This window comes from Podarcis cretensis (assembly GCF_951804945.1).
Source record: "Podarcis cretensis genome assembly, chromosome: 13".
Taxonomy (NCBI): Eukaryota; Metazoa; Chordata; class Lepidosauria; order Squamata; family Lacertidae; genus Podarcis; species Podarcis cretensis.
This window is the reverse complement of record NC_137182.1, coordinates 46,694,634-46,715,510: the sequence shown is the minus strand read 5'-3', so window position 1 is coordinate 46,715,510 and position 20,877 is coordinate 46,694,634. Positions and strand designations below refer to the sequence as shown.

General features: G+C 47.9%; 1 protein-coding gene across 2 annotated transcripts; it reads left to right on the top strand.

Annotated features, from left to right (window-relative positions):
• Nucleotides 1–1,679: 1,679 nt before the first annotated feature.
• SUPT16H (SPT16 homolog, facilitates chromatin remodeling subunit) lies at nucleotides 1,680–20,853 on the top strand. Of its 2 annotated transcripts, none has more exons than XM_079951540.1 (26): nucleotides 1,680–1,798; nucleotides 5,524–5,616; nucleotides 5,719–5,889; nucleotides 6,015–6,167; nucleotides 6,252–6,398; nucleotides 7,152–7,303; nucleotides 7,799–7,971; nucleotides 8,525–8,615; nucleotides 8,723–8,796; nucleotides 8,999–9,111; nucleotides 9,694–9,759; nucleotides 10,165–10,260; nucleotides 10,434–10,549; nucleotides 10,675–10,828; nucleotides 11,130–11,257; nucleotides 11,817–11,952; nucleotides 12,127–12,253; nucleotides 12,517–12,635; nucleotides 13,665–13,790; nucleotides 13,913–14,025; nucleotides 14,557–14,632; nucleotides 15,463–15,632; nucleotides 16,751–16,880; nucleotides 17,382–17,511; nucleotides 18,519–18,596; nucleotides 19,679–20,853. In XM_079951540.1, the coding sequence occupies exons 1-26, from the start codon at nucleotides 1,733–1,735 to the stop codon at nucleotides 19,840–19,842; spliced, it is 3,162 nt and encodes a 1,053-aa protein (XP_079807666.1). In that variant the 5' UTR covers nucleotides 1,680–1,732; the 3' UTR covers nucleotides 19,843–20,853. The 2 variants fall into 2 exon arrangements, with proteins under 2 accessions (XP_079807666.1, XP_079807665.1); XM_079951539.1 differs by having other exon boundaries at nucleotides 18,516–18,596.
• Nucleotides 20,854–20,877: the final 24 nt, after the last annotated feature.

Here is a 20,877-nt window from a genome sequence, read left to right as displayed (position 1 = left end):
GCATGCGCTCTTCCGGCCAAATGGCCAGCTGGTGGGACCTGAAACCCGCGCGGTGATTTGATTGTGTCAAGCTGATCAGAGAGCCACTAAAATGTAGCAAGCCATCTCGCTGTCTGGATATGGAACTTCCGGGTTCACATGAGAGAAGCCATTTTTAAACAGCACCCCGCGAGAGGAAATGGTAGCCGCTTATAGGAAGCAGTGGGCAAATTTCGAATTTTGTAGTAGTCTTGGTTGCGGGACCCAAGAAGCCCAGAACTTATACGGAGTCAGACCCATGAGCCCGCATAGCTCTTGCCTTACCTACCTCTCGGCTTGCAAAAGAGTGGCGGGCGACGGACCCTGCAGTGCAATCCACTTTTGAATTTTAATTCAGAGTGTATCTGAAGAAGTGTGCATGCACACGAAAGCTCATACCTAGAACTAACTTAGTTGGTCTTTAAGGTGCTACTGGAAGGAATTTTTTAATTTTGTTTAAATTTTGATATTACAGGTTGTTGTTGTTGTTTAGTCGTTTAGTCGTGTCCGACTCTTCGTGACCCCATGGACCAGAGCACGCCAGGCACTCCTGTCCTCCACAATATTACAGGTTATTCTTGCCAAAAGTGACACCCCGTAAGATTGCAGCAAAATTAAGTTTTAGCAGCGGCTTCTCTACAGGACCCCAGGTCCAGAATTCGGTCGCTTTTGAGAAACCTTCAGCTTCATTGGCTTGTAGGGAAACTTGATGGAATTTATAAACTGTTATTTAAAATATAATGAATGGATCATACTGGGTGGGGGGGGGACCCGAGTTATAGAAGAGTAGGAGCTTGTCTTGGCTTCCGCCTTTTGGCGTTTGTTTGCTTTGGAGGGGTTGAATAGGGAAGTTGCTGCTGTCCCAATCATAGCTAGAGCAAAATCCTAAAATAATTCATTGCTATCTGTAGGGGGCAAGGAAGGTTGGGGGAAGTCGTATCGGCCTCGGAAGTTCAAGCAGATGTGTCACTTTATATGCTTATCTCTAAGGGATCGAGAGGAGCAACGTGGGCGGGGCGCGGGAAAGGGAGGGAGGGAGGGAGCGAGCAGATAGAGGGAGGGAGGGAGGGAGCGAGCAGCTCTCTTGGTCACGTGCCCGGTTGGCGCCGGAGGGCGCGAAATCTGCGAAGAAGGCAGCCAGAGCTCCCTGAGTGGAGGCAGGCGGGCCCTGCTCACGTGACTCCGTAAAGGCTCGCGCGCTTCTTTGAGGCAGGCGCGCGACGTTGGGTGGGAAGCGAGGCGCATGCGCGGCTGCCCCACTTTAAAGTGTGTGGGGGAGGAGCGGGGAGGAAACCCTGTGACGGAGCAATTAGGTCAACGTTGCTGCTGTTACACAGTTTATAGATATAATTTATTTTAATTTTTTTTTAAAAAAATAATAATACAAAGCTATTATTAGGTGTGAAACCCATATTGCTTATATTTAGATATGAGCACACGGGTTTTATTTACGACGTCCTCTGTTGTTGTTTTTTAATAAATAAATAAACAAACAAATAAATAAACAATAAAAATAAATAAATAATAACGTTAAAGGAGACGTTAAATAAGCAACAAAAGGAAGTTGCGTCGTGGGTCCAAGGGCCGCGGGAGGGAAGGGGCCGCGGGGGTTGGCCGAGGGAAGCATTCACTTCCGGGGTCGGGGAGGTCGCGGCGGCGGCGGCGGGGCGCGAGAGGAGGCGGGGCTTGCGGAGGGCGCGGAGGAGCCGCTTCCATGGCGCTGAGTCTGGACCGCGAGGCCTACTACCGCCGCGTCAAGCGCCTCTACAGCAACTGGCAGGTGAGGGCGGCGGGGGTGGGGCGGAGGGAGAGAGCGAGGGGGGGGGGCGGGAGGCTGGGCCGACTGAGGGACCCCCTTCCCCTCCCCACCACCACATACCTCGGGTGGGGTGGGGTGATGAAAGGGGGACCGGACCCTCCCCTTGTGCCCCATGGACGCCCAGGAAGCAGGAGGGATGGATTCCTATCTTGCACGCGCTTTTAAGCTAAACAAATAAATAAATAAAGGCGCCGGTATTCCACCTTTGCAAAAGTTCCGAGGTGCCCGGTAAAGAAAGGGGGCGGGGAGCGAGAAAAAGCTTTAAAAAATACATATTTGCATTTCCGTTTCTTTCCTTGCCCCGCTTCCTTAGCATCTCATGATGTGTCCCTCTCTCTCCTTTCCCCTCTACGGTTTGTCAAATGGCATTTTTTCTCTTTAATAGTCTCTCACGAGTGGCTCCCCTCCCACCCCCGGTTTGGTCAGGGATAGTGAACGTAAGCATTTTTTAAAAAGAAAAAAATAAGGTTGAGGGCAGTACAGGTGTTGTAACGCTGTGCTTCTTCTCTGAACTCTCAGTAGGGTTTGCTTTAAGAAGCTACTTTCTTTCTTAGTGTCCTGAGACTAAGTAGGGGGGTGGGTAGTAACAATGATCTCCCTTGCAGGGTGCTTGTAGTGATATAAATAAGGTAATACATGTAAAATATTTAGTTGAACAGTTAAAAGTGTGGGGGGCATGCATTATAATTATTTAATTTTGGCTTCCCATTCAATTATTTCTGGTCTCCTCCTTACAATAGCACAGTGCTCAGAAACGTTGCTTTTGTCCAAATGTGTCCAAATGCTGTCTTTAACTGAGGGAATGATTTGCCTAGAGACACTAGGTAGTGTCTACCTTACTAATAATCCTCTCACTGTTGCCATAAACCCGTTTTTTAAAAAAATCCACTTCTGCTCTGTTGGCACATTTTTGCATTTCTTTTGCAGTCTCCCCTCTCTGTCATGTTAACATTTCCAGTAATTATCTATATCCAATTTGTTTGTACATAATGTGAGATTTCTTGCTCTGCATTGTAAAAGCAGCTTGTAGCCATCCAAACTTGTAGCCATCCAAATGTTGGTTCCTCGATCAGCCTTAACTAGTATGGCCAATCATCAAGGATGATGACAGTTGTTGTCCAACAGCATCTGAAGGGTTGCTACTTCCCATCCCAATGTATGGCTTTAGTTGAATGTGCAAACCAAATAAAAAAAAGTTAGAAAGGGGGCAGCTGTCCAAAGGGAGAAAAAACTGGCAATCCCGTCTGTCATTGCACCAAATATATATTGACTATGTGCAATTTTGGCTTTAGGCGGCATTTCCAGATCATAACTCTCCCCCCCCCCCCATGCTTGTGCGTAATGTGATGGCTTACTATACACGTTTTGCTGCTTTCCCAATATGCCATTCTATTGCTGTGTTGCCTGTTAACTCACCATGTGATTGTGTCCTTGTATATGACCGTGCAGATTGCAGCTGTTGTTTTGCTCATCTCCTTCTGCTATCCTGATTGTGAGTGTGGTTGGGCAGTGCATGTTAATGGGCCGCTAATCAGCATTAAGCGACTCCATTGAAAATACATTAGTTGCAGGAGGTAGCCGTGTGCGTATTTTCTATCTAGCTCCATGTGTCTAGCATGTTAACTTGCAAATCGTTTTTGTAACACTGGCAGAAGATACCAAGCTAGTGTTGGAGAATCTCTTGCAGCTGTTCTGGGCAAGAATGCAAGAGTGACCAGGGTGGAGATGCTGCATTTGAATGCAGAACCTGCGAATATAACAGTGTTGAATTTCTTCCTATCCCCCAGTTCCTGTTATCTTACCACTCTCACCATCCTAAAATGAAAAGTAGGATTCGTTGCTTCCAGGACATAGAAATGCCAAACGGGTCCATGTGGGTCAGTTTATAGAGTCCCCAGGAAGAGCACTTCTAGGCTGTTTTGGAGAAATTGCCTGTGCAGCAGGTGAAACCCAATCACAGTGATTGGAAGCTTCACAGGAGAAACACCTTGCAAGCTATCATGTAGGACACAGGTAGCCAAAACCTATGAGCCAGATTTCCTAGTATCTTCACTATTTGTATGCTGTCTTTCCCAAAAATTGTGCCCAAAGTAGCTTAGCAAGGAGAACAGCAATACACATCAAGATCAAGCATCACAAGAACAATTTCATAGTAACAGGGGGGGGGGGGGGAAACAACAATAGCATAATATCAAATGCAACAACAGTATGGTGCCGGGGCTGTTCTAGAAAGGGGCAGCAAAATATAAGATTGCCCTCCCAACCTGTCGTTGGGGCAACTCAGAAAAGTTGGTAGCAATAATCAATACTGGGGCCAAGGCAGGGGTTAGTGAATAATCATAGGGTACATTTGGGGAGAAAGCAGGAACTTTTGGAGGAAAGGCAATAAGCAGCAGATCAAACAGTGGATGTGGCTTTCAGCTGTACAAAATTCTGTATATGTAGCTCTTATGCGTAGTTTGTTGGACTAGCCAAATTTGGTATGATGCCAAATTACAGAGAGTGATGGAATCTTTCCAGCTTAAGGAAGAAAGTCTTGACACAGAGCACTATTCCTGCTTGCCTGTTGACGTGGAATTATGTTATGAGCTGGGAGTAGTTGGACATTCCAACTTTAGATTGCTGATTGTTCCCAGGGATGTTGAGCCAAAATACTAGTAGCAAGCTTCTCCATTCACTTCCTGTCTTCACCTCCCTCCTGGATGCTGTGTCCTATCTTGGTAGTGGGATTTCTCCCACGTTTGATAATACTCTGTGTCTTTTTGAGACAGTGTGTCTAGCTGTTGAAAGCTTTCCTTTTGGTGCTGGGACAAGGAAATTTGGTTCACGGTGCATTTCTTTACCTTTCCCAGAAGAACATTCATTCAGGATCCAAACAGCAAAATGGTGTTACCCCTTATAACAACCCTCCTCAGCCTGGTTTCCTCCAGATATTTGGAGGTTAGGCTCCCATTATCCTTGACCATTGAGCATGATGACTGAGGGTGATTGGAGTTGCTGTCTTAAGCATCTGGAGAGCAACAGGTTAGGGAACATTGTGTTATAATTCAATATATAGTTATCATTGGTGCTCCCATTTCTGATGTGCATGCTCTTGCTTATGTGGCCAAAAAGAACTACCCACACACAAGTCTGAGGCTTATGCTGGCTTGGGCAGCCCTAATGGTTTTCAGAAGTACGAAAAGTGGGGGCAGGGATAGCAGGAGGGGACAAGAGTGGCTGGAATCCTGAATGACATCACTCAACACCACAATACTTTGTTGTAGGTCCCATTCTCCGAGTTAAGGCAGTAGATAAGGCATACACTTTATTTGGTGTAGCTACTTTAAGAGATTCACATACATAATGAAATGACAAAAGCAGAATTACTGGTGACATTTTTCCCAGAGTAGCTGTGGGGGTAGAAAAGGCTGTGCCAAAGAAGTAATGGTGTTTGGTGACTGTTGGGGGAAGGATCTAGGGAAATAACAAGGTGCTAAAGCTGGAAACTTCTCCATTGTCAGAAGACAATGGTCAGCTGTTTCCCATTTTTCTTTCTTGTTTCTTCTTAGGAATTCTAATCTACTGTTGTTGGGAGGAGATCAGATCCTTTTCATGTGACAACAGCTGAGAGGCGAAGTTCACTTGGGCTGGTTTTAATGCAAGTTCGTATGCACATCACTATATGAGGCTTTGTTTTCTTGCAGAAAGGAGAAGACGAATATGCCACCATTGATGCTATTGTGGTCTCAGTTGGAGTAGATGAAGAGATTGTCTATGCCAAGTCCACTGCCTTGCAGGTGAGTGGGGGTGAGGCGTGCTCCTGCCTCAAAGTGACGTAATTATTAGGCAGAAAAGAAAAGAGTATCTTTGATCCTCTTGGAATCCCCTTTCCCTTGCAGACATGGCTGTTTGGCTACGAACTCACCGACACGATCATGGTTTTCTGCGAGGACAAGATCCTCTTCATGGCCAGCAAGAAGAAAGTGGAGTTTCTCAAGCAGATTGCAAACAGCAAGAGCAATGAAAGCACCAACGGGGTGCCGGCTATCACATTGCTTGTGCGGGAGAAGGTGAGTGGGCCTGTGTTTAGCTCTGTCCAGAGTTGCAGGTAATATGGAAGGAGGGAGCTTTGGGGCTGAAACGTGTAGAAACTGCTAACACTCCCCCCGTTTCCTCTTTGTTCTCCCGACTCCAGAATGAAAGCAACAAGGCGAACTTTGACAAGATGATAGAAGCCCTAAAGGGCAGCAAGAATGGCAAACGCATTGGGATCTTTAGCAAGGACAAGTTCCCCGGGGACTTCATGAACAGCTGGAATGATGCTCTCAGCAAGGAAGGCTTTGAGAAGGTGAGGAGCACCAGCTCCGGCGTGTGGGTTTAGGAAGGTGGGTTGAATGCTGCTCTTGCTGATCCTCCTCTGACCCTGGTGCAGGTGGACATCAGTGCAGTGGTGGCCTACACGATTGCCGTCAAAGAGGATGGGGAGCTCGCCCTGATGCGCAAAGCAGCCGCCATCACGTCAGAGGTCTTCACCAAGTTCTTGAAGGAGCGTGTCATGGAGATAGTAGATGCTGATGAGGTGAGGAAGGAGCCTGTCCGTGAGTTTGAAATCTTAGCTTGGATGTAAGGAGAATGCTCTCTAGGCTGGCATTACATATAGGCCCTGAGTAAAGTGAGGCAGGTGGGCTATTTTACCTAGGCTGGGGATGAGAAACCTGTTGGGAATCCAGAGGTTGTGAATTCCTCAGTTCCCATCAATCCCAGCCAGCATGGCCAGGGGTGATGGGAGGTGTAGCCCAAGAACAACTGAAGGGCCACAGGGCCACCATCTCTGACTTTGGCCCATTTTCTCTCTTGGGTCAGTGGGTTTTCAAAAGCAATTTGGCCTCTGGCTGCCAGGCCTATTTGCTGCTTCCTCCTACTGCATACTGGGCATTTTGACACCAGCACATTCTCCCTGTCTCTCCTGGTCCATTTAAGATGGGACTCATTGCTAGGGTAGCCATGCTGCCTTGGGAGAAGAGAGAGGGTTGAGGTATACAGGCTGTGTATGCATTCTCTCTTTTTGTCTTAATGGTCAGTGGAAATACATCTTTAAGAGTCAGAGAAGAGAAATCCACTAGAGAAACCACATTGCTGTAGTGCCCTAGGCGCATGCCCCTCTTCAGCAAAAGAATTGGAAAAACTGGAGTGTTGGTCTTGTGATGGCTGTGTATGTGTGTCAACCCTCTGGGATTATAATTCTCCTTTAGGCACTTGAGCCCCTACCCCCCCCCAAAAAAAAAATCCTCAAGTCTCTACTGACCTCTGAATCCTCTCTGTCCTCCGGCAGAAAGTGCGGCACAGCAAGTTGGCAGAGTCTGTAGAGAAGGCCATCGAGGAGAAAAAATACCTGTCCGGAGCTGATCCCTCCACTGTGGAAATGTGCTACCCTCCCATTATCCAGAGTGGAGGAAATTACAACCTCAAGTTTAGCGTTGTCAGGTAGGCAAATCTCCATGGGGGTAGTGCAAACTGTTTTCAGGTCGCCAAGGAAAAATGTTTCCTGGTTTGTAATTCATGAACTTCCTGAATGAGTGGGCTCTCTTAGTTGGTTAGCAATGGTTTGATTTTATTGTAATGGTTTCCATTCAAATGCAGCTTACTTAGGATTATATCCTAAAACCTCTGGTCATGCAGCCTCCTTTCCTTTGGCATTTTTATGATAATATATATTAAGAAACAGGACAGTAGAGAATGCTGAAACTTAATAGATTCCAGTTTGCCACTCTTCTATATCTCTTTCAGTACATTTTTATCCCATCATCCTCCAGGAAGCTCAGAGCAGCATATGTGGATCTTTTTTCCTAATTAAATAAAGGATGAGATTTGTTGGAGGCAAAAGTTCTGCATGGGAGTGCCAATTGTTTGTGTTTGAAGCTGCCTGTGTGTGGCTTGCCAGTTGGCCTCTCCATATAGCTATCTGCTCTTTGTCCCCAGTGAGAAGGGCTACATGCATTTTGGTACCGTCACTTGTGCCATGGGCATCCGCTACAAATCCTACTGCTCCAACCTGGTACGCACGCTCATGGTTGACCCGCCCCAGGACACCCAGGACAACTACACCTTCCTGCTGCAGTTGCAGGAGGAGATGCTCAAAGAACTGCGACATGGTGAGAGGCAGAAATGGGGTGCTTGGGCGTGAAGGGATGCGGGTGGCACTGTGGTCTAAACCACTGAGCCTCTTGGGCTTGCCGATAAGAAGGTCGGTGGTTCGAATCCCCGAGAAGGAGTGAGCTCCTGTTGCTCTGTCCCAGCTTGTGCATGTCAATTTGAAAGTATGTCAGTGCGAGTAGATAAACAGGTACCGCTGCAGCGGGAAGGTAAAAGTGAACGGTGTTTCCATGTGCTCTGGTTTCCATCACTGTGTTCCATTGTGCCAGAAGCGGTTTAGTCATGCTGGCCACATGAACCAAAAGCTGTCTGTGGACAAACGCTGGCTCCCTCGGCCTGAAAGCGAGATGAGCGCCACAACCCCATAGTTGCCTTTGACTAGACTTAACCATCCAGGGGGTCCTTTACCTTTTTACTGTTTGGGTGTGAGTGATGGTTGGAGTAGGCTGGAGCAGGGCAGGGGGCAAAACCTGTTGAAGCATTTATTTTTCAAGTAGGACACAGCTTGCTCTTTCCCTCCTTAACTTCCTCCTCCCTTTCTGCTTATCCTAGGTGTAAAGCTGTGTGAGGTCTACGCTGCTGTCATGGATATGGTGAAGAAGCAAAAGCCAGAGCTCTTGAGCAAAATCACCAAGAACTTGGGGTAAAAAAAGGCTCTCCGTTGGAACAGAGGCATCCTTCCTGCCAGTTTACAGGCTCATGAGTGGTTTGGTTGGAGGGTTCAGTGTTTTCCCTGCTCTTCTTTCCCAGGTTTGCCATGGGCATCGAGTTCAGAGAGAGTTCGCTCGTGATCAATAGCAAAAACCAGTATCGGCTCAAAAAAGGTGAGAACGTCCCTCCTCCCGACTTAAAAAGAAAGGATTGTAGAGCAGGAACACAGCGGCAAGGATGTCCTGCTTAATTAGTTCATTCGTATATATACCACCCAAAGTTCATTTACGTTTTGGAAGTGAGTAGCTCAGTTCTGCTCGTGAAAAGATTTGCGGAGGCTCACTCTCCTCTGAAGCTGTGTTCTGTCTGATGCAGGAATGGTTTTCAGCCTCAACGTAGGGTTCTCAGACCTCACCAACAAAGAAGGAAAGAAGCCGGAGGAGAAAACGTACGCATTGTTCATCGGGGACACGGTTCTGGTGGAAGAGGTACGAGGGGCACGAAGAAGGATGGGGAGGTGGGAAGAATGTGAGTCATGGTGGATAGACCACAGTGGACAAGAGGGAGCAAGACCTTCAGAAAGTGTGACGTCTCATCCAGGGAGAAGACGCCTCCTACATTCAGTTCTGTTTCTGCCTTTGAAAAGAAGGCTTTGTCTCTTCAATGCTCTCAGTAGGCCTGCACTGTGAGAGCATTATCAGCAACCCCACCCAACCCCCTTTTTGTTCATTCTTCTCCCAGACTTTGCTCTTTCTCAGTTCCCTGCACTCTTACTTAGCTGAGAAAGGAAGTTGCATAGGGGCTAGGCACACCTTTCTCAGCTACAAAGAGTCCATGGAGTCCTACCAGACATACATAGCTTGGGACATCCCGTCTCATTTGCCCCCAGTTCATTCCCAGAGTTCCAGTTGACTTGCTCTGTTTCTCCTTGCACTCAGCGCCCCATCTGCAGGTGACCAATATTTAGATTCTAAGCCCCTGAGTACACCTCCCTCACCTAAACATCCAGGATGGCAGGGAGCTCTATTCTCACATCGTCTGTGATGATACTGTTGTTGTTCCTCCTCCAGGATGGTCCAGCTACTCTCCTGACTTCTGTCAAGAAGAAGGTCAAGAATGTCAGTATTTTGCTCAAGGTAAGTCCTTGGCCAAGTCTTAGGCGCTTGACATGTGGTTTGCTCTGTGGTATGGTCAGGAAAAAGCATGGTAGTTTTGAAAAGCTTGCGGTTAGAGCAGGAGCAGAGTTGTTACCTATTGGTATTTTGAAATCCTGATAAGTTCTCTTAAGCTTCATACCCTCATTGTTGAGGACGTGGTTTTGTTTTGAGCATGAAAATAACATGCAGGCAATTCGGAACAAAAAGGGGCATCCAGTGCTGTAATTTTTTCTTGTTTTTAACTGCTAAATAAAACATTTTGAAGGAAATTTATGAACAAGGATATTGTGGAATAAGTTTGGGAACGAAAGCCTAGCTTGAGGAATGCGAAAAGTGTATGTATTTATGCGGGTGTAGGTTCTAAGTTCTGCTTTTTTATTCTAGAAAGAGGATGAAGAGGAGGAGGAGGAAGAAGACGATACAGAGGGAATACTGCTTGGCCGTGGTTCCAGGGCAGCTTTGCTGCCAGAAAGAACTCGGGTATAGAAGGCTTGAGTGGATGGGTGGGAGGTGGGGTTAAGTATTCAAGGGCTGAGAAAAGGTCAGGGTGCCTCCAGGAGGGAAGCTGCCTGTATTCAGCTTGAAGAGGGGGGTGTCTGGCAAATGGTATGTGGGCAAATAATAGACTTGCCGTCTTCCTTCCTCCGGGCCAGAATGAACTGACAGCTGAGGAGAAGCGCCGGGCGCACCAGAAGGAGCTGGCTGCCCAGCTAAACGAAGAAGCCCGGAGGAGGCTGACGGAACAAAAGGGGGAGCAGCAGATCCAGAAGTGAGTAGAAGCGATGCGGGCTTCCATTGCTTGTAAAGTGGCTACCTTCTGGCAAGGTCAGGAGTAGCTGCCTAGAAGCCCCCGCTGCTTGGGTCAGGTTTCTTCACCTTTCTGGTCCCTTGCAGGGCTCGTAAGTCAAACGTCTCCTACAAAAACCCGTCTCTGATGCCAAAGGAGCCTCACATCCGGGAGATGAAGATCTACATTGACAAGAAGTACGAGACGGTCATCATGCCTGTCTTTGGCATCGCCACCCCTTTCCACATTGCCACCATCAAGGTACGGCAGCTGCAGCAACTGGGGGCCTTGATGCCTGCTGCGTCTTGGGATAAATGCTGGTCGCCAGCTGTTCAGCTGAGTTGGCTGATGAAATGGCTTTGAAATGGGGATTAGCAGCCAACAGAACCTTCCCCAAAGAAAAGGCACTGGCACTCTTCTTTGCAAAGTTGTCGTTGCAACTCTGATTTGTGTGGAGAAAAGGCGCTAGGGACAGGAGTGGGCTTTGCATGACGGGGGTATATATATGTGAAAGGTGATCCTCAAATCAATAAACAATTAAACCCTCTCCCCTTCCTTACAGAACATCAGTATGTCAGTGGAGGGCGACTACACCTACCTGAGAATCAACTTCTACTGCCCGGGCAGTGCTTTGGGTCGCAATGAAGGCAACATCTTCCCCAACCCGGAAGCCACCTTTGTGAAAGAAATGTGAGTTGCTCTTGCATAGTCCGCACCAACCGCAGGGTCTGGTCAAGAATCCTCATTGCCCTGCGAGCCCCACACCTCTTTATGAGTCACCTCTTGCATTTTTGCGAGGCTTGAGATTTGGTGTCTGTGCGTCTTGCTCTGCAGATTCATTGCTGTGAGTCTTGGGAGCATGCCCAGTGGCTCATCCCATTCATGCAATGGAGGTCAATGACCTTCCTTTTCCTTTAGCTTTGCCTGATGAGCATGATGCATTTCAGCTGTCAGAGTGCCTGATTTGCCTACACAAGGTCCCAGGCTCGATCCTGGTATATCTAGGTAGAGTCTGAAACGGCTGCTAGTCAGTGAGCTAGGTGGGCCTGTGGTCTGATTCTGTATAAGGCTGCCTCCTAAGGCACTTCTAAGAGGCCTCCGTAGAGTTTTGTATTTTTCAGTCCCATCGTTCTTTCTGCCCTTCCAGTAGCAGGTTCTGGGTGAGTCTTCTCAAAGCTCCCTCTCTACCCAAAAGGAACTGGGCCTGGGTGTTGTAGCCACACAACTCTGCTCTTCTTCCCCCTCCCAGAACATATCGGGCATCCAATATAAAAACACCTGGGGAGCAGATGGTGCCAGCTCTCAACCTCCAGAACGCCTTCCGCATCATCAAGGAGGTTCAGAAGCGCTACAAAACCCGTGAGGCTGAGGAGAAGGAGAAGGAGGTGAGGCCCAGAGGAGCTTCCTTGCACACCTTTCCGATGAATTGTTGACAAACTGCAGTGATGGAAAGGACCCCTTGGGCTGGGGAGATGGTTCTTGGGGAGGGGGTGGGTGGAGTTGGTGGAGCTATGTGGGAATTCCACCCTGACATGGCTGTTCGCTTTCTGTTTCCCCAGGGAATTGTCAAGCAAGACTCTCTAGTGATCAACCTAAACCGCAGCAATCCCAAGCTGAAGGACCTTTACATCCGCCCCAACATCGCCCAGAAAAGGATGCAGGGGTCTCTGGAGGCCCACGTAAATGGTACAGAAGTCTGTGGGGTGCCTAGCACTGCCTTTTGTGTTCATACCTTTGAGGTCAGGAGGAGTCCATTGAGAGGACCTCTTTCGTAAGGGACTTTGGCCAAATCTCACAAACGATCCCATACCTGGGTTCATTCCAGCTCTACCCATCGGCTTCTTTCTCATCCTCTTGTGCTGGGGGCGGGCGGGCAGTAATTAGCACCCACCGGCCCAACCATCAGCTGGGAGCAGGCGGCTTCCTTCTCTGACACGCCTTCTTTGCAGGTTTCCGCTTCACCTCAGTGCGTGGGGACAAAGTGGACATTCTGTACAACAACATCAAGCATGCCGTGTTTCAGCCCTGCGATGGGGAGATGATCATTGTGCTACACTTTCACCTCAAGGTAGATATCCAGCTTAAAAGGGATGTGGGTGGTGCTGTGGTCTAAACCACAGAGCCTCTTGGGCTCACTGATCAGAAGGTTTGTGGTTTGAATCCCTGCAACAGAGTGAGCACCCGTTGCTCTGTCCCAGCTCATGCCAACCTAACAGTTTGAAAGCACGCCACTGCAAGTAGATAAATAGGTACTGCTGCAGCGGGAAGGTAAACAGTGTTTCTGTGCAATCTGTTTTCCGTCACGGTGTTCCGTTGCACCAGAAGTGGTTTAGTCATGCTGGCCACAAGACCCAGAAAGCTGTCTGTGGACAAACGCTGGCACCTTGGCCTGAAAGCGAGATGAGCCCCGCAACCCCATAGTCACCTTTGACTGGACTTAACTGTCCAGGGGTCCTTTACCTTTTTACCTGCTATCCAGCTTAAGTTAGGAGGACTTACTATACCAGACTGTTGTGGATCATCCTCCATCAATGTCTTACTCAAAGCAAAGGTGCAGTTCCCCTTCCTTGCTCCTAGAATTTGGATTCGCTGCAGAATTGCTTTCCCCCAGAAAACCCATGTCCTTTTAAAAAGAAGCTTGGAAATAAGCTTGTAGTAGGTGTCGCTTGCTTTGATGAAGTCAAAACTAATTAAAACTTTTGTTATTTGGGATGGGGGTGTAAGAAGTAAGCGAGAAGAGTGACTGCTTCTGACATAGCTCAGTCGGTAGAGCATGAGATTCAGGGTCGTGGGTTCAAGCCCTGTGTTGGACAAAAAATTCCTGCATTGCAGGACTTAGATGACCCTTGTGGTCCCTTTCAACTCTGCAATTCTTTAATTTTCTGGTTTTCAAAATTCTTCCCCCCAAGCCAGTATAAGCATAATAAAGTGTGAAAAATAACTGCCCCAGAAGTGCAAACTTATCTCTTATGCTGGCCTTAGCTTTTAATTGGTGCAAAACCTATTTGGCCCCAACAACAGCATTCCACTTATTGGCTGGTAGTGTGCACAAATGTGCATTCCCTGCTCAACTCCCTTCTCTCCCCCTGCACCCCAGAACGCCATCATGTTTGGCAAGAAGCGCCACACCGATGTGCAGTTTTATACGGAGGTGGGCGAAATCACCACCGACCTGGGCAAGCACCAGCACATGCACGACCGCGACGACCTCTACGCCGAGCAGGTGAGAGAGGGGGCTGCTTGTGGCCCTGTCCTGGGGGAGGGGGGAGCAGGGGCTGAAATCGGATCCCGGCAGAGCTAACTCTGGGCTGCGTGGCTGATCCCGATTGATCCTGTTTGGCACAGATGGAGCGCGAGATGAGACACAAGCTGAAAACGGCATTCAAGAATTTCATTGAGAAGGTGGAGTCTCTGACCAAGGAGGAACTGGAATTTGAGGTGCCGTTCCGGGAGCTGGGGTAAGGACCCCTGTGACAAGGCAACTTCTGTTTTGCAGGACAATAAAACACTTATAGTTTGACTGAACTTCCAGGATTCTTCTGAGGAGAGGGAATGGCTGGGGATCAGGGGATGAATTACACAAGGAGAAAATACACAGGGGGCAAGGAATTGTGGTGCCATTGGAATATCCAGCTTACGTAAATGGACTATAGGGTGCATGCATACATACAGTCTATTTTCACCCTACCTTTTGCCTCAGGGAACTAGGAAAGCACTATGGCTAGGAATAGGAACTAGTGGTGGCGAGGAGGAAATACACCACATTTGTGAATTTTCCTAACTTCTAAATCATGCAGAAGAAGCTTCTGGGGGCATATTTTGTCCCTGAGGAACTCCACGCCCTCATATTCTGACTTTGCAGACACTCTAGGCCTTACTTGAATGGGCGGCTTGTTTGCAAATGTTGAGATAATTGGCTGTTTCTCCTGCACTAGCTGCCTCACACTCTTCTTCTTCTCTCTCCCCCAATCCCCAATTCGTCGCGGCAGGTTCAACGGTGCCCCCTACAGAAGCACCTGCCTGCTCCAACCAACCAGCAGCGCCCTGGTGAATTGCACTGAGTGGGTGAGTGTGAGCTTGTGTTTGACTGGGGAGTGCACAAGTTGAATGCCTGGCAGAAGAATATCCTCAGCTTTCTCTCGACCACAGAGACCTTTTAAAGTGAAAACTCTAATTATCAGAAATTGGCATGATTTTGACCCTCTTGCATGAGACTGAAACGGATCTAGGAAATCAAAATGGTTTCAGGCTTAGTTGTTTTTCATTTTTGTTGTCCAGGCATTTGGGTAGTACCTGTGACTGGCTGTTTGTATTCTGACATTTTAAAAACAGGCTTAGATAACTTTATCATTTTAACTTTGGTTGTAAGTCACTTTGGGGCTTTTCATAGTGGGAAGCAATATATAAATGTAATAAACTTATGAAGAAACCATGAGCCTTAAAATTGTTCTTCATTGGAGGGTATGTTGGCCTACTAAGTCCAGCAAGGAGATCCCTCTTTTACGCAGACATTATTTTGTGCTCTCAGTACAGTGGTACCTCTAGCTGCACAGACCTCTGGATACTTATCCTTCGGGCTACGCATGCAGCAAACCCGGAAGTAACAGAAAGGTTTCCGCTGCGCGCGCATGCACAAAACAGGCGCCTCTGGATGTGAATGTTTCAGGGTAAGAACGGACCCCCGGGATGAATTAAATTCGTATCCAGAGGTACCACTGTAGTGATATTTGCTTACTGTTCTTCACGGTCTGTTGAGATCAGAACAGCACTGGAGGTTCAAGAACAGAAATTTGAGGTGGTTGTGGATGGAGCTGCCTCCCCCCAGCCCACTTCTGCCCCTCTGAATTATTTGGAGATTTTAGACAGCTAATACTTCCTCTCTCTTCTGCTTCCAGCCTCCATTTGTGGTGACACTGGATGAGGTGGAGCTGATACATTTTGAGCGTGTGCAGTTCCACCTGAAGAACTTTGACATGGTCATCGTCTACAAAGACTACAGCAAAAAGGTCACAATGATCAACGCCATTCCTGTGGCTTCACTCGACCCCATCAAGGAGTGGCTCAAGTGAGTGGCCCGGGGGTAGGATTAGAGGTTGGGAATGCTCTTGGATCACCCTGCTGGCAGCATTCCTGTGTTAAGTTATTGCTGGAAGGCCCCTCGGAATTGCCTTCTGCTCCCTCCTGTCTCATCACAGCCCCAAAAAGTGCTCAAAAGAGACAGTGCTAGCAGCTGCAGATTGGAACATGTCCATTTTTTACCTCTGCAAAAGTAGTTGGGTCAGGAGTCCTCTTTGAAGACTGCATTGCCTCTTCAAGCAATGCAGAATGGAACTGCAGATATCCTCCCCCCCCCCCTTGCCATAATTGAAAAGCTAAATGAAAAAAAATGTTTAGATATTCATTTAGGAAAACACCAGAAGGTTTTCTATTGGGAATAGTACCAGAAAGCCTAAAGGAAGAAGACAAGACCTTATATTTATACGCAACAGTAGCCGCAAGGCTATTGATTGCGAAAAACTGGAAAAGTGGTATTGTACTGACAAAAATAGAGTGGCTTGCCAAATTATTGGAGTACTACAATATATTCAAAACAATGGGAGAAATTGGAAAGATCTCAAAAGAGAAGATAGATAGGGACTGGAAGGTGTTTAAAAGATACTTGCAAAACCATATCGAAAAATCAGAACTATTAGAATAAACAAGTTCCTTTTCAAACACTGAAATACTGAATAAGATAATGTGTAATAGAAAAAGAAGTATGAAATTAGGCTAAAGGTGTGTGAAAGAAAGTAATAGAAGTGGAAAGAAATTGCAATTGAGTAGATTGGAAGTCTAACAAAGGTGGGGTGAGGGGTGGTGGATTGTGATGGGAAAAGGAATTATTTGTGGGATTGAGTGTAAGTATGTTTGAACACTTTTAAGGATTGTATGAAATGTATGTTTGTATGCTTGTATATCTGTAATATATGTGGATTAATGATGAACTATTTTAACAATTTATTTTTTTAAATAAAGAAAAGCTATGGGAGAATATTTACTCCACCCTCATGTGAACTAGCTTTGGAAGCAAGTTACGGTAGTAGCTACAGGAGCAAGTTAGTGCTATTTTGAAAGGTGGATGTGAGCCCATCTTTCTGTTGACTCTCTGCATTCATCTCTTCCCTCCCTCTCCACCCACATCAGCTCTTGTGACATTAAGTACACAGAAGGAGTACAATCCCTTAACTGGACCAAAATCATGAAAACTATTGTGGACGACCCAGAAGGCTTCTTTGAGCAAGGGGGCTGGTCATTCCTCGAGCCCGAAGGAGAGGTATGTTGAGCAGGCACGTACAGGAGCAGCCGCAAAACAGGGAACAAGACCTCATCTTTAGCTGTTAGGTTGTTACCTTTTCTCGAAAGGCTGAATGGCTTAAAGTCGGGAGGTTTGTACGGTAGTTGGGGATTGTTGGAAATTCCTGCTCAGAAGCTGGTGCAACGGGAAACGGGTGTCAGGATAAAGAATCCTGCATTAGCCCAACTTTTGCATCCCACACAAAAACGAAAGCAACCCTAATTCAGGGGAAGGACCGTAGCTCCATGGTCAAACATCTGCTGTGCAGGCAGAAGGTCCCTGTTTTGATCCCTGGAATCTCCAGGTAGGGCTGAAACACCTCTGATACCTGGGAGACCCACTGCCGGTCAGGGTGGACAGTGCTGAGTTGGATGGACCAACAAACTTGACTTCATATGCCTATCCAAAACTTTCTGTTAGCGGAATGGAACTCATGGGATTCCAGCAACGTAGTTAAGACTCTTCTTCCTTCTCCCGCAGGGAAGTGATGCTGAGGCCGGGGAGTCGGAATCCGAGATCGAGGATGAGACCTTCAACCCTTCTGAGGAAGAGTATGAAGATGAGGAGGAGGACAGTGACGAGGACTATTCTTCTGAGGCAGAGGACTCTGGTGAGGGGAAACAGCCAGCCACAGGCCCAATGAGAGCTGCCCTCGCTTCCCCTTGGGTCTTGGTTTTTCAGCACACTCAGTACACACACACACAAGCACCCTGTACTCAGGATGTTCCTGAGCTGTTTTTTTCCAGCACTTCGACTCTCTACCTGTGTGTAATGCACATTTCACTGTTCCTCTTGCTCTTTAAACACGTTCTGCTCAAGCACCCATATCCAGTAACCTTTTCTGCACAGCCAGTTCTCCTGAGCCACATTGTGTGGGCCATCCTTCCTTTCCAAGGGAAGTCACTCATCTTTGCTTTCTTTATTTTTATAAAAGCAGTAGCATCACCATTTCCTTTTAAAACCTTGGGCTCTGTGCCCTGCCTTGCCTGCCTCCCTTTCCCTGCATTGTTCATGGTTGTTTTAGCATAACAAAAGTTTCACATTATTGCTCAGAAAGTTGACCTGGGGTGTCGTAGTGTGTGAAAACATTTTGATCAGCGATGTGCTGAAACAGGGGCACCGACTGCAGATCCAGCTTAAGAAATCTCATGGGAGAGCTATTTAGTGCTTCCCTTGTGAAATGTCTTGAAATAGTAGCTCTGTTCTTTGACTCTTATGCAACATGTGCCAACACACACTAACTCCCAAAGTCTTTGGAAACTCATAGAACCGGAGCTGTTCTAAGGCTGCAAACCTAACTGCAGGTACACAGAGCAAATCCCATTGATCCCAGTGAGTCTTACATCTGAGTAAACAGGCATCCTACTGTACTGTAAATTAGTCGAACACTCATGCCTGACCTGGTACCCAAAGTCCCCGTTGATCTTTAAGTGGGAGCTAAGTGACGCTAACTTGGTCTGTTTGCATCCTATTATCACTGGAGAACCTGAAATCAAAGACAGAGCCTGGCAAAACCTGGGGGACTGCAGGTTGCTCCCCTATCAGGGTCTCCATCGTCGCCCCACTTCCTCCTTGGTTGCACGGCAACTAATTCTGAGCCCCTCCCACTTTCAGCAGATTACTCCAAGGAGTCCATGGGCAGCGAGGAGGAGAGCGGGAAAGATTGGGACGAGCTGGAGGAAGAAGCGCGGAAAGGTGAGAGAACCTTTGCTCAGCCCAACTTGGTGCAGAGGCGGGCGGCTTCTGGGCTCGCTGCTTTGAGCGTTTGTAAGGCTGTTTGCAGGAGCAACAATGGGTCCCAGGGTAGGACTTGGAGGTGCATAACGGCTGCTTCCTTGGTTCTGGCCAATGTCTGGATGGCTGCCTGCTTGAGAGGAGTATGTGTGCCACCTTTGGTTCCACAAAGGAAGGAAAGAAAAGGCAGGATATATCCCCAGTTCGTGGGGAATCCACCACAAGGGAGGCTGCCGTTTCACCCAGGACCTGAATGCAACCTTCTCGCCAGCACCTGCTTGACCACTGCGACAGCAGGACGCTGATATGGAATGGGCCTTTGACCTGATACGGCAAGGCTCTTCTTAAGTTCTAAAAAATACTTTGGGGAGCTGTATTAGGATTGGAAGCCAGTGCTTCTCTAGATGTGTTGGACTCCCACAGCCACCATGGCTAATGTTCAGGGCTGATGGGAGTTGTAGTAGGACTGTAAGGTCCAACTGCGCTGGCTGCCAGTTATTTTCCGGGCCCAAATTCAGTGTGCTGGTTTTGACCTATAAACACTTTAGGAATGCCTCTCTCCATATGAACCAACCCTGACCCCAAGATCATCCCCTGAAGCCCTTCTTCATGCGCCTCCTTCATGAAAGGTCCAGAGGATGGCAACACAAGAACAGGCCTTTTCTGCAACAGCTCCCCATTTGTGGAACGTTCTCCCCGGACAGATTCGCCTGGCACCTTCGCTATATACCGTTAGGTGCCTGGTGAAAACGTTCCTCTTTAACCACGCCTTTGGCTGATTGACATCCGATGCCCTTTTAAATGTGTTGTGGGGGTTATTTGTTGATTTTACTGTGCATTTTGTGATTCATTAATATCTTGTGATCTGCGGATAAAGGGTGGCATACAGATTCAGTAAATTAGTAAAGGTGCTTAGCAAAGCACAGCAAGTATCTCATAAAATATGTACCCAGCCATGAGAGATAGCCATGAGTTGACTACAGGAATGTAGGTATCTTCTTGTCCTACCACCACTGAGTCCTGTCCTTTGCGTCTCTCTGCAGCTGACCGCGAGAGCCGATACGAGGAGGAAGAGGAGCGAAGCCGCACCATCAGCCGGAAGAGGAAGGTCCCGTCGTCGTCGTCCCAGAGTTCGAGGCACCACCGCAGCTCCCACAGTCGCAGCCCCGGCCGAAGCTCAGGCCCCTCCAAGAAGAAGAGGAAGTAAACCACAAGCCCTTCCCACCCGCCAATCTTTAGGGGGTTTGGGCTTTCAAGGCCTCATCCAGCAGCCAACGTTTAGGGCACGAGGGGCGGCCAGCCAGCCCCTCCCCACAAACTTCTCCCCTCTTTCCCTCACGCACCCTCACCCTTTTTTTTTCTGTTTCTCTGGGGAGTATTTTGCTTTTGTTCCTTGAGTCTCTCTTTTTTCTCTCTGACCATTTGTACGGACCAATCAGCTGCGAGAGAAGGCCAGGCCCTGCGGTTACGTCAACCACAAACGCAAACTCTGCTGAGGAGTAAAGGTGGGGGGGGGGGAGGCTCAGGAATCTGGTGTCTGTGATCTGCTGATCCCACCTACCCTTTTCTGTCACCTGCCCCTTGGCCTCTCCATTCCCGCTTACATCTCTTCCCCAACTCTCGGTGTCTTTGTTCTCGGACGGATTGGGGACAGGGAGGCGCAGGTTGCCCTGAGATCTACTCCAGAACCAGAGCATGTACTTCAGCAAAATGAACTGTGCAACTTTTTGTGGTATTTTGTGCTGGGGCAAGGGGGGAGGGTAATTGCGTTCCACGTTTTTGAAGCAGACTCCCCTGGGTGGTAGAGGAATCCCACCTTGGAACAGTGACACAGAAGAGGGCAAGAGTTTTTGAACAGGTGGGAGACCAGGGGAACGCAACTGAATGACAAGGGTTCTTGCTTTCTCTTCTCTTTTTTTAAAAAAGACAAAAACGTCAGGCACTGTCTGTATTTATCTGTTTCCTTGGCTGCGGAGTCTGGTCTCCAGTGAGCAAGTGTTTTAGGGACAAGGGGTAGAGGGTTGAATGCTTTGTCTGCCCTCTGCCTCCCTTCTCTCCTGTGGGGACGGGAGGGAGTCAATGATCCACCCATGGGAGGGCAGGGAAAGGCTTTTTCAAAATCCCTTTCTCCCCAACCCCCTCCATCCCGTAGCAGTTAGCACTCTCGGTATTTTTGACTTTGGAAAAAAACTGATCAATAAAAATGTTTTTTTAAGTATTTGGAAAGTTTATTCGGTGGCTT

Bases quoted from the DNA above. Each gene is read 5' to 3' on its own strand.
- SUPT16H (XM_079951539.1), top strand. From the start codon at position 1,733: ATGGCGCTGAGTCTGGACCGCGAGGCCTACTACCGCCGCGTCAAGCGC. The intron at 12,254-12,516 runs GTACAGAAGTCT...CCTTCTTTGCAG, and splicing joins TCTGGAGGCCCACGTAAATG to GTTTCCGCTTCACCTCAGTG. The intron at 16,881-17,381 runs GTATGTTGAGCA...CTTCTCCCGCAG, and splicing joins TCCTCGAGCCCGAAGGAGAG to GGAAGTGATGCTGAGGCCGG.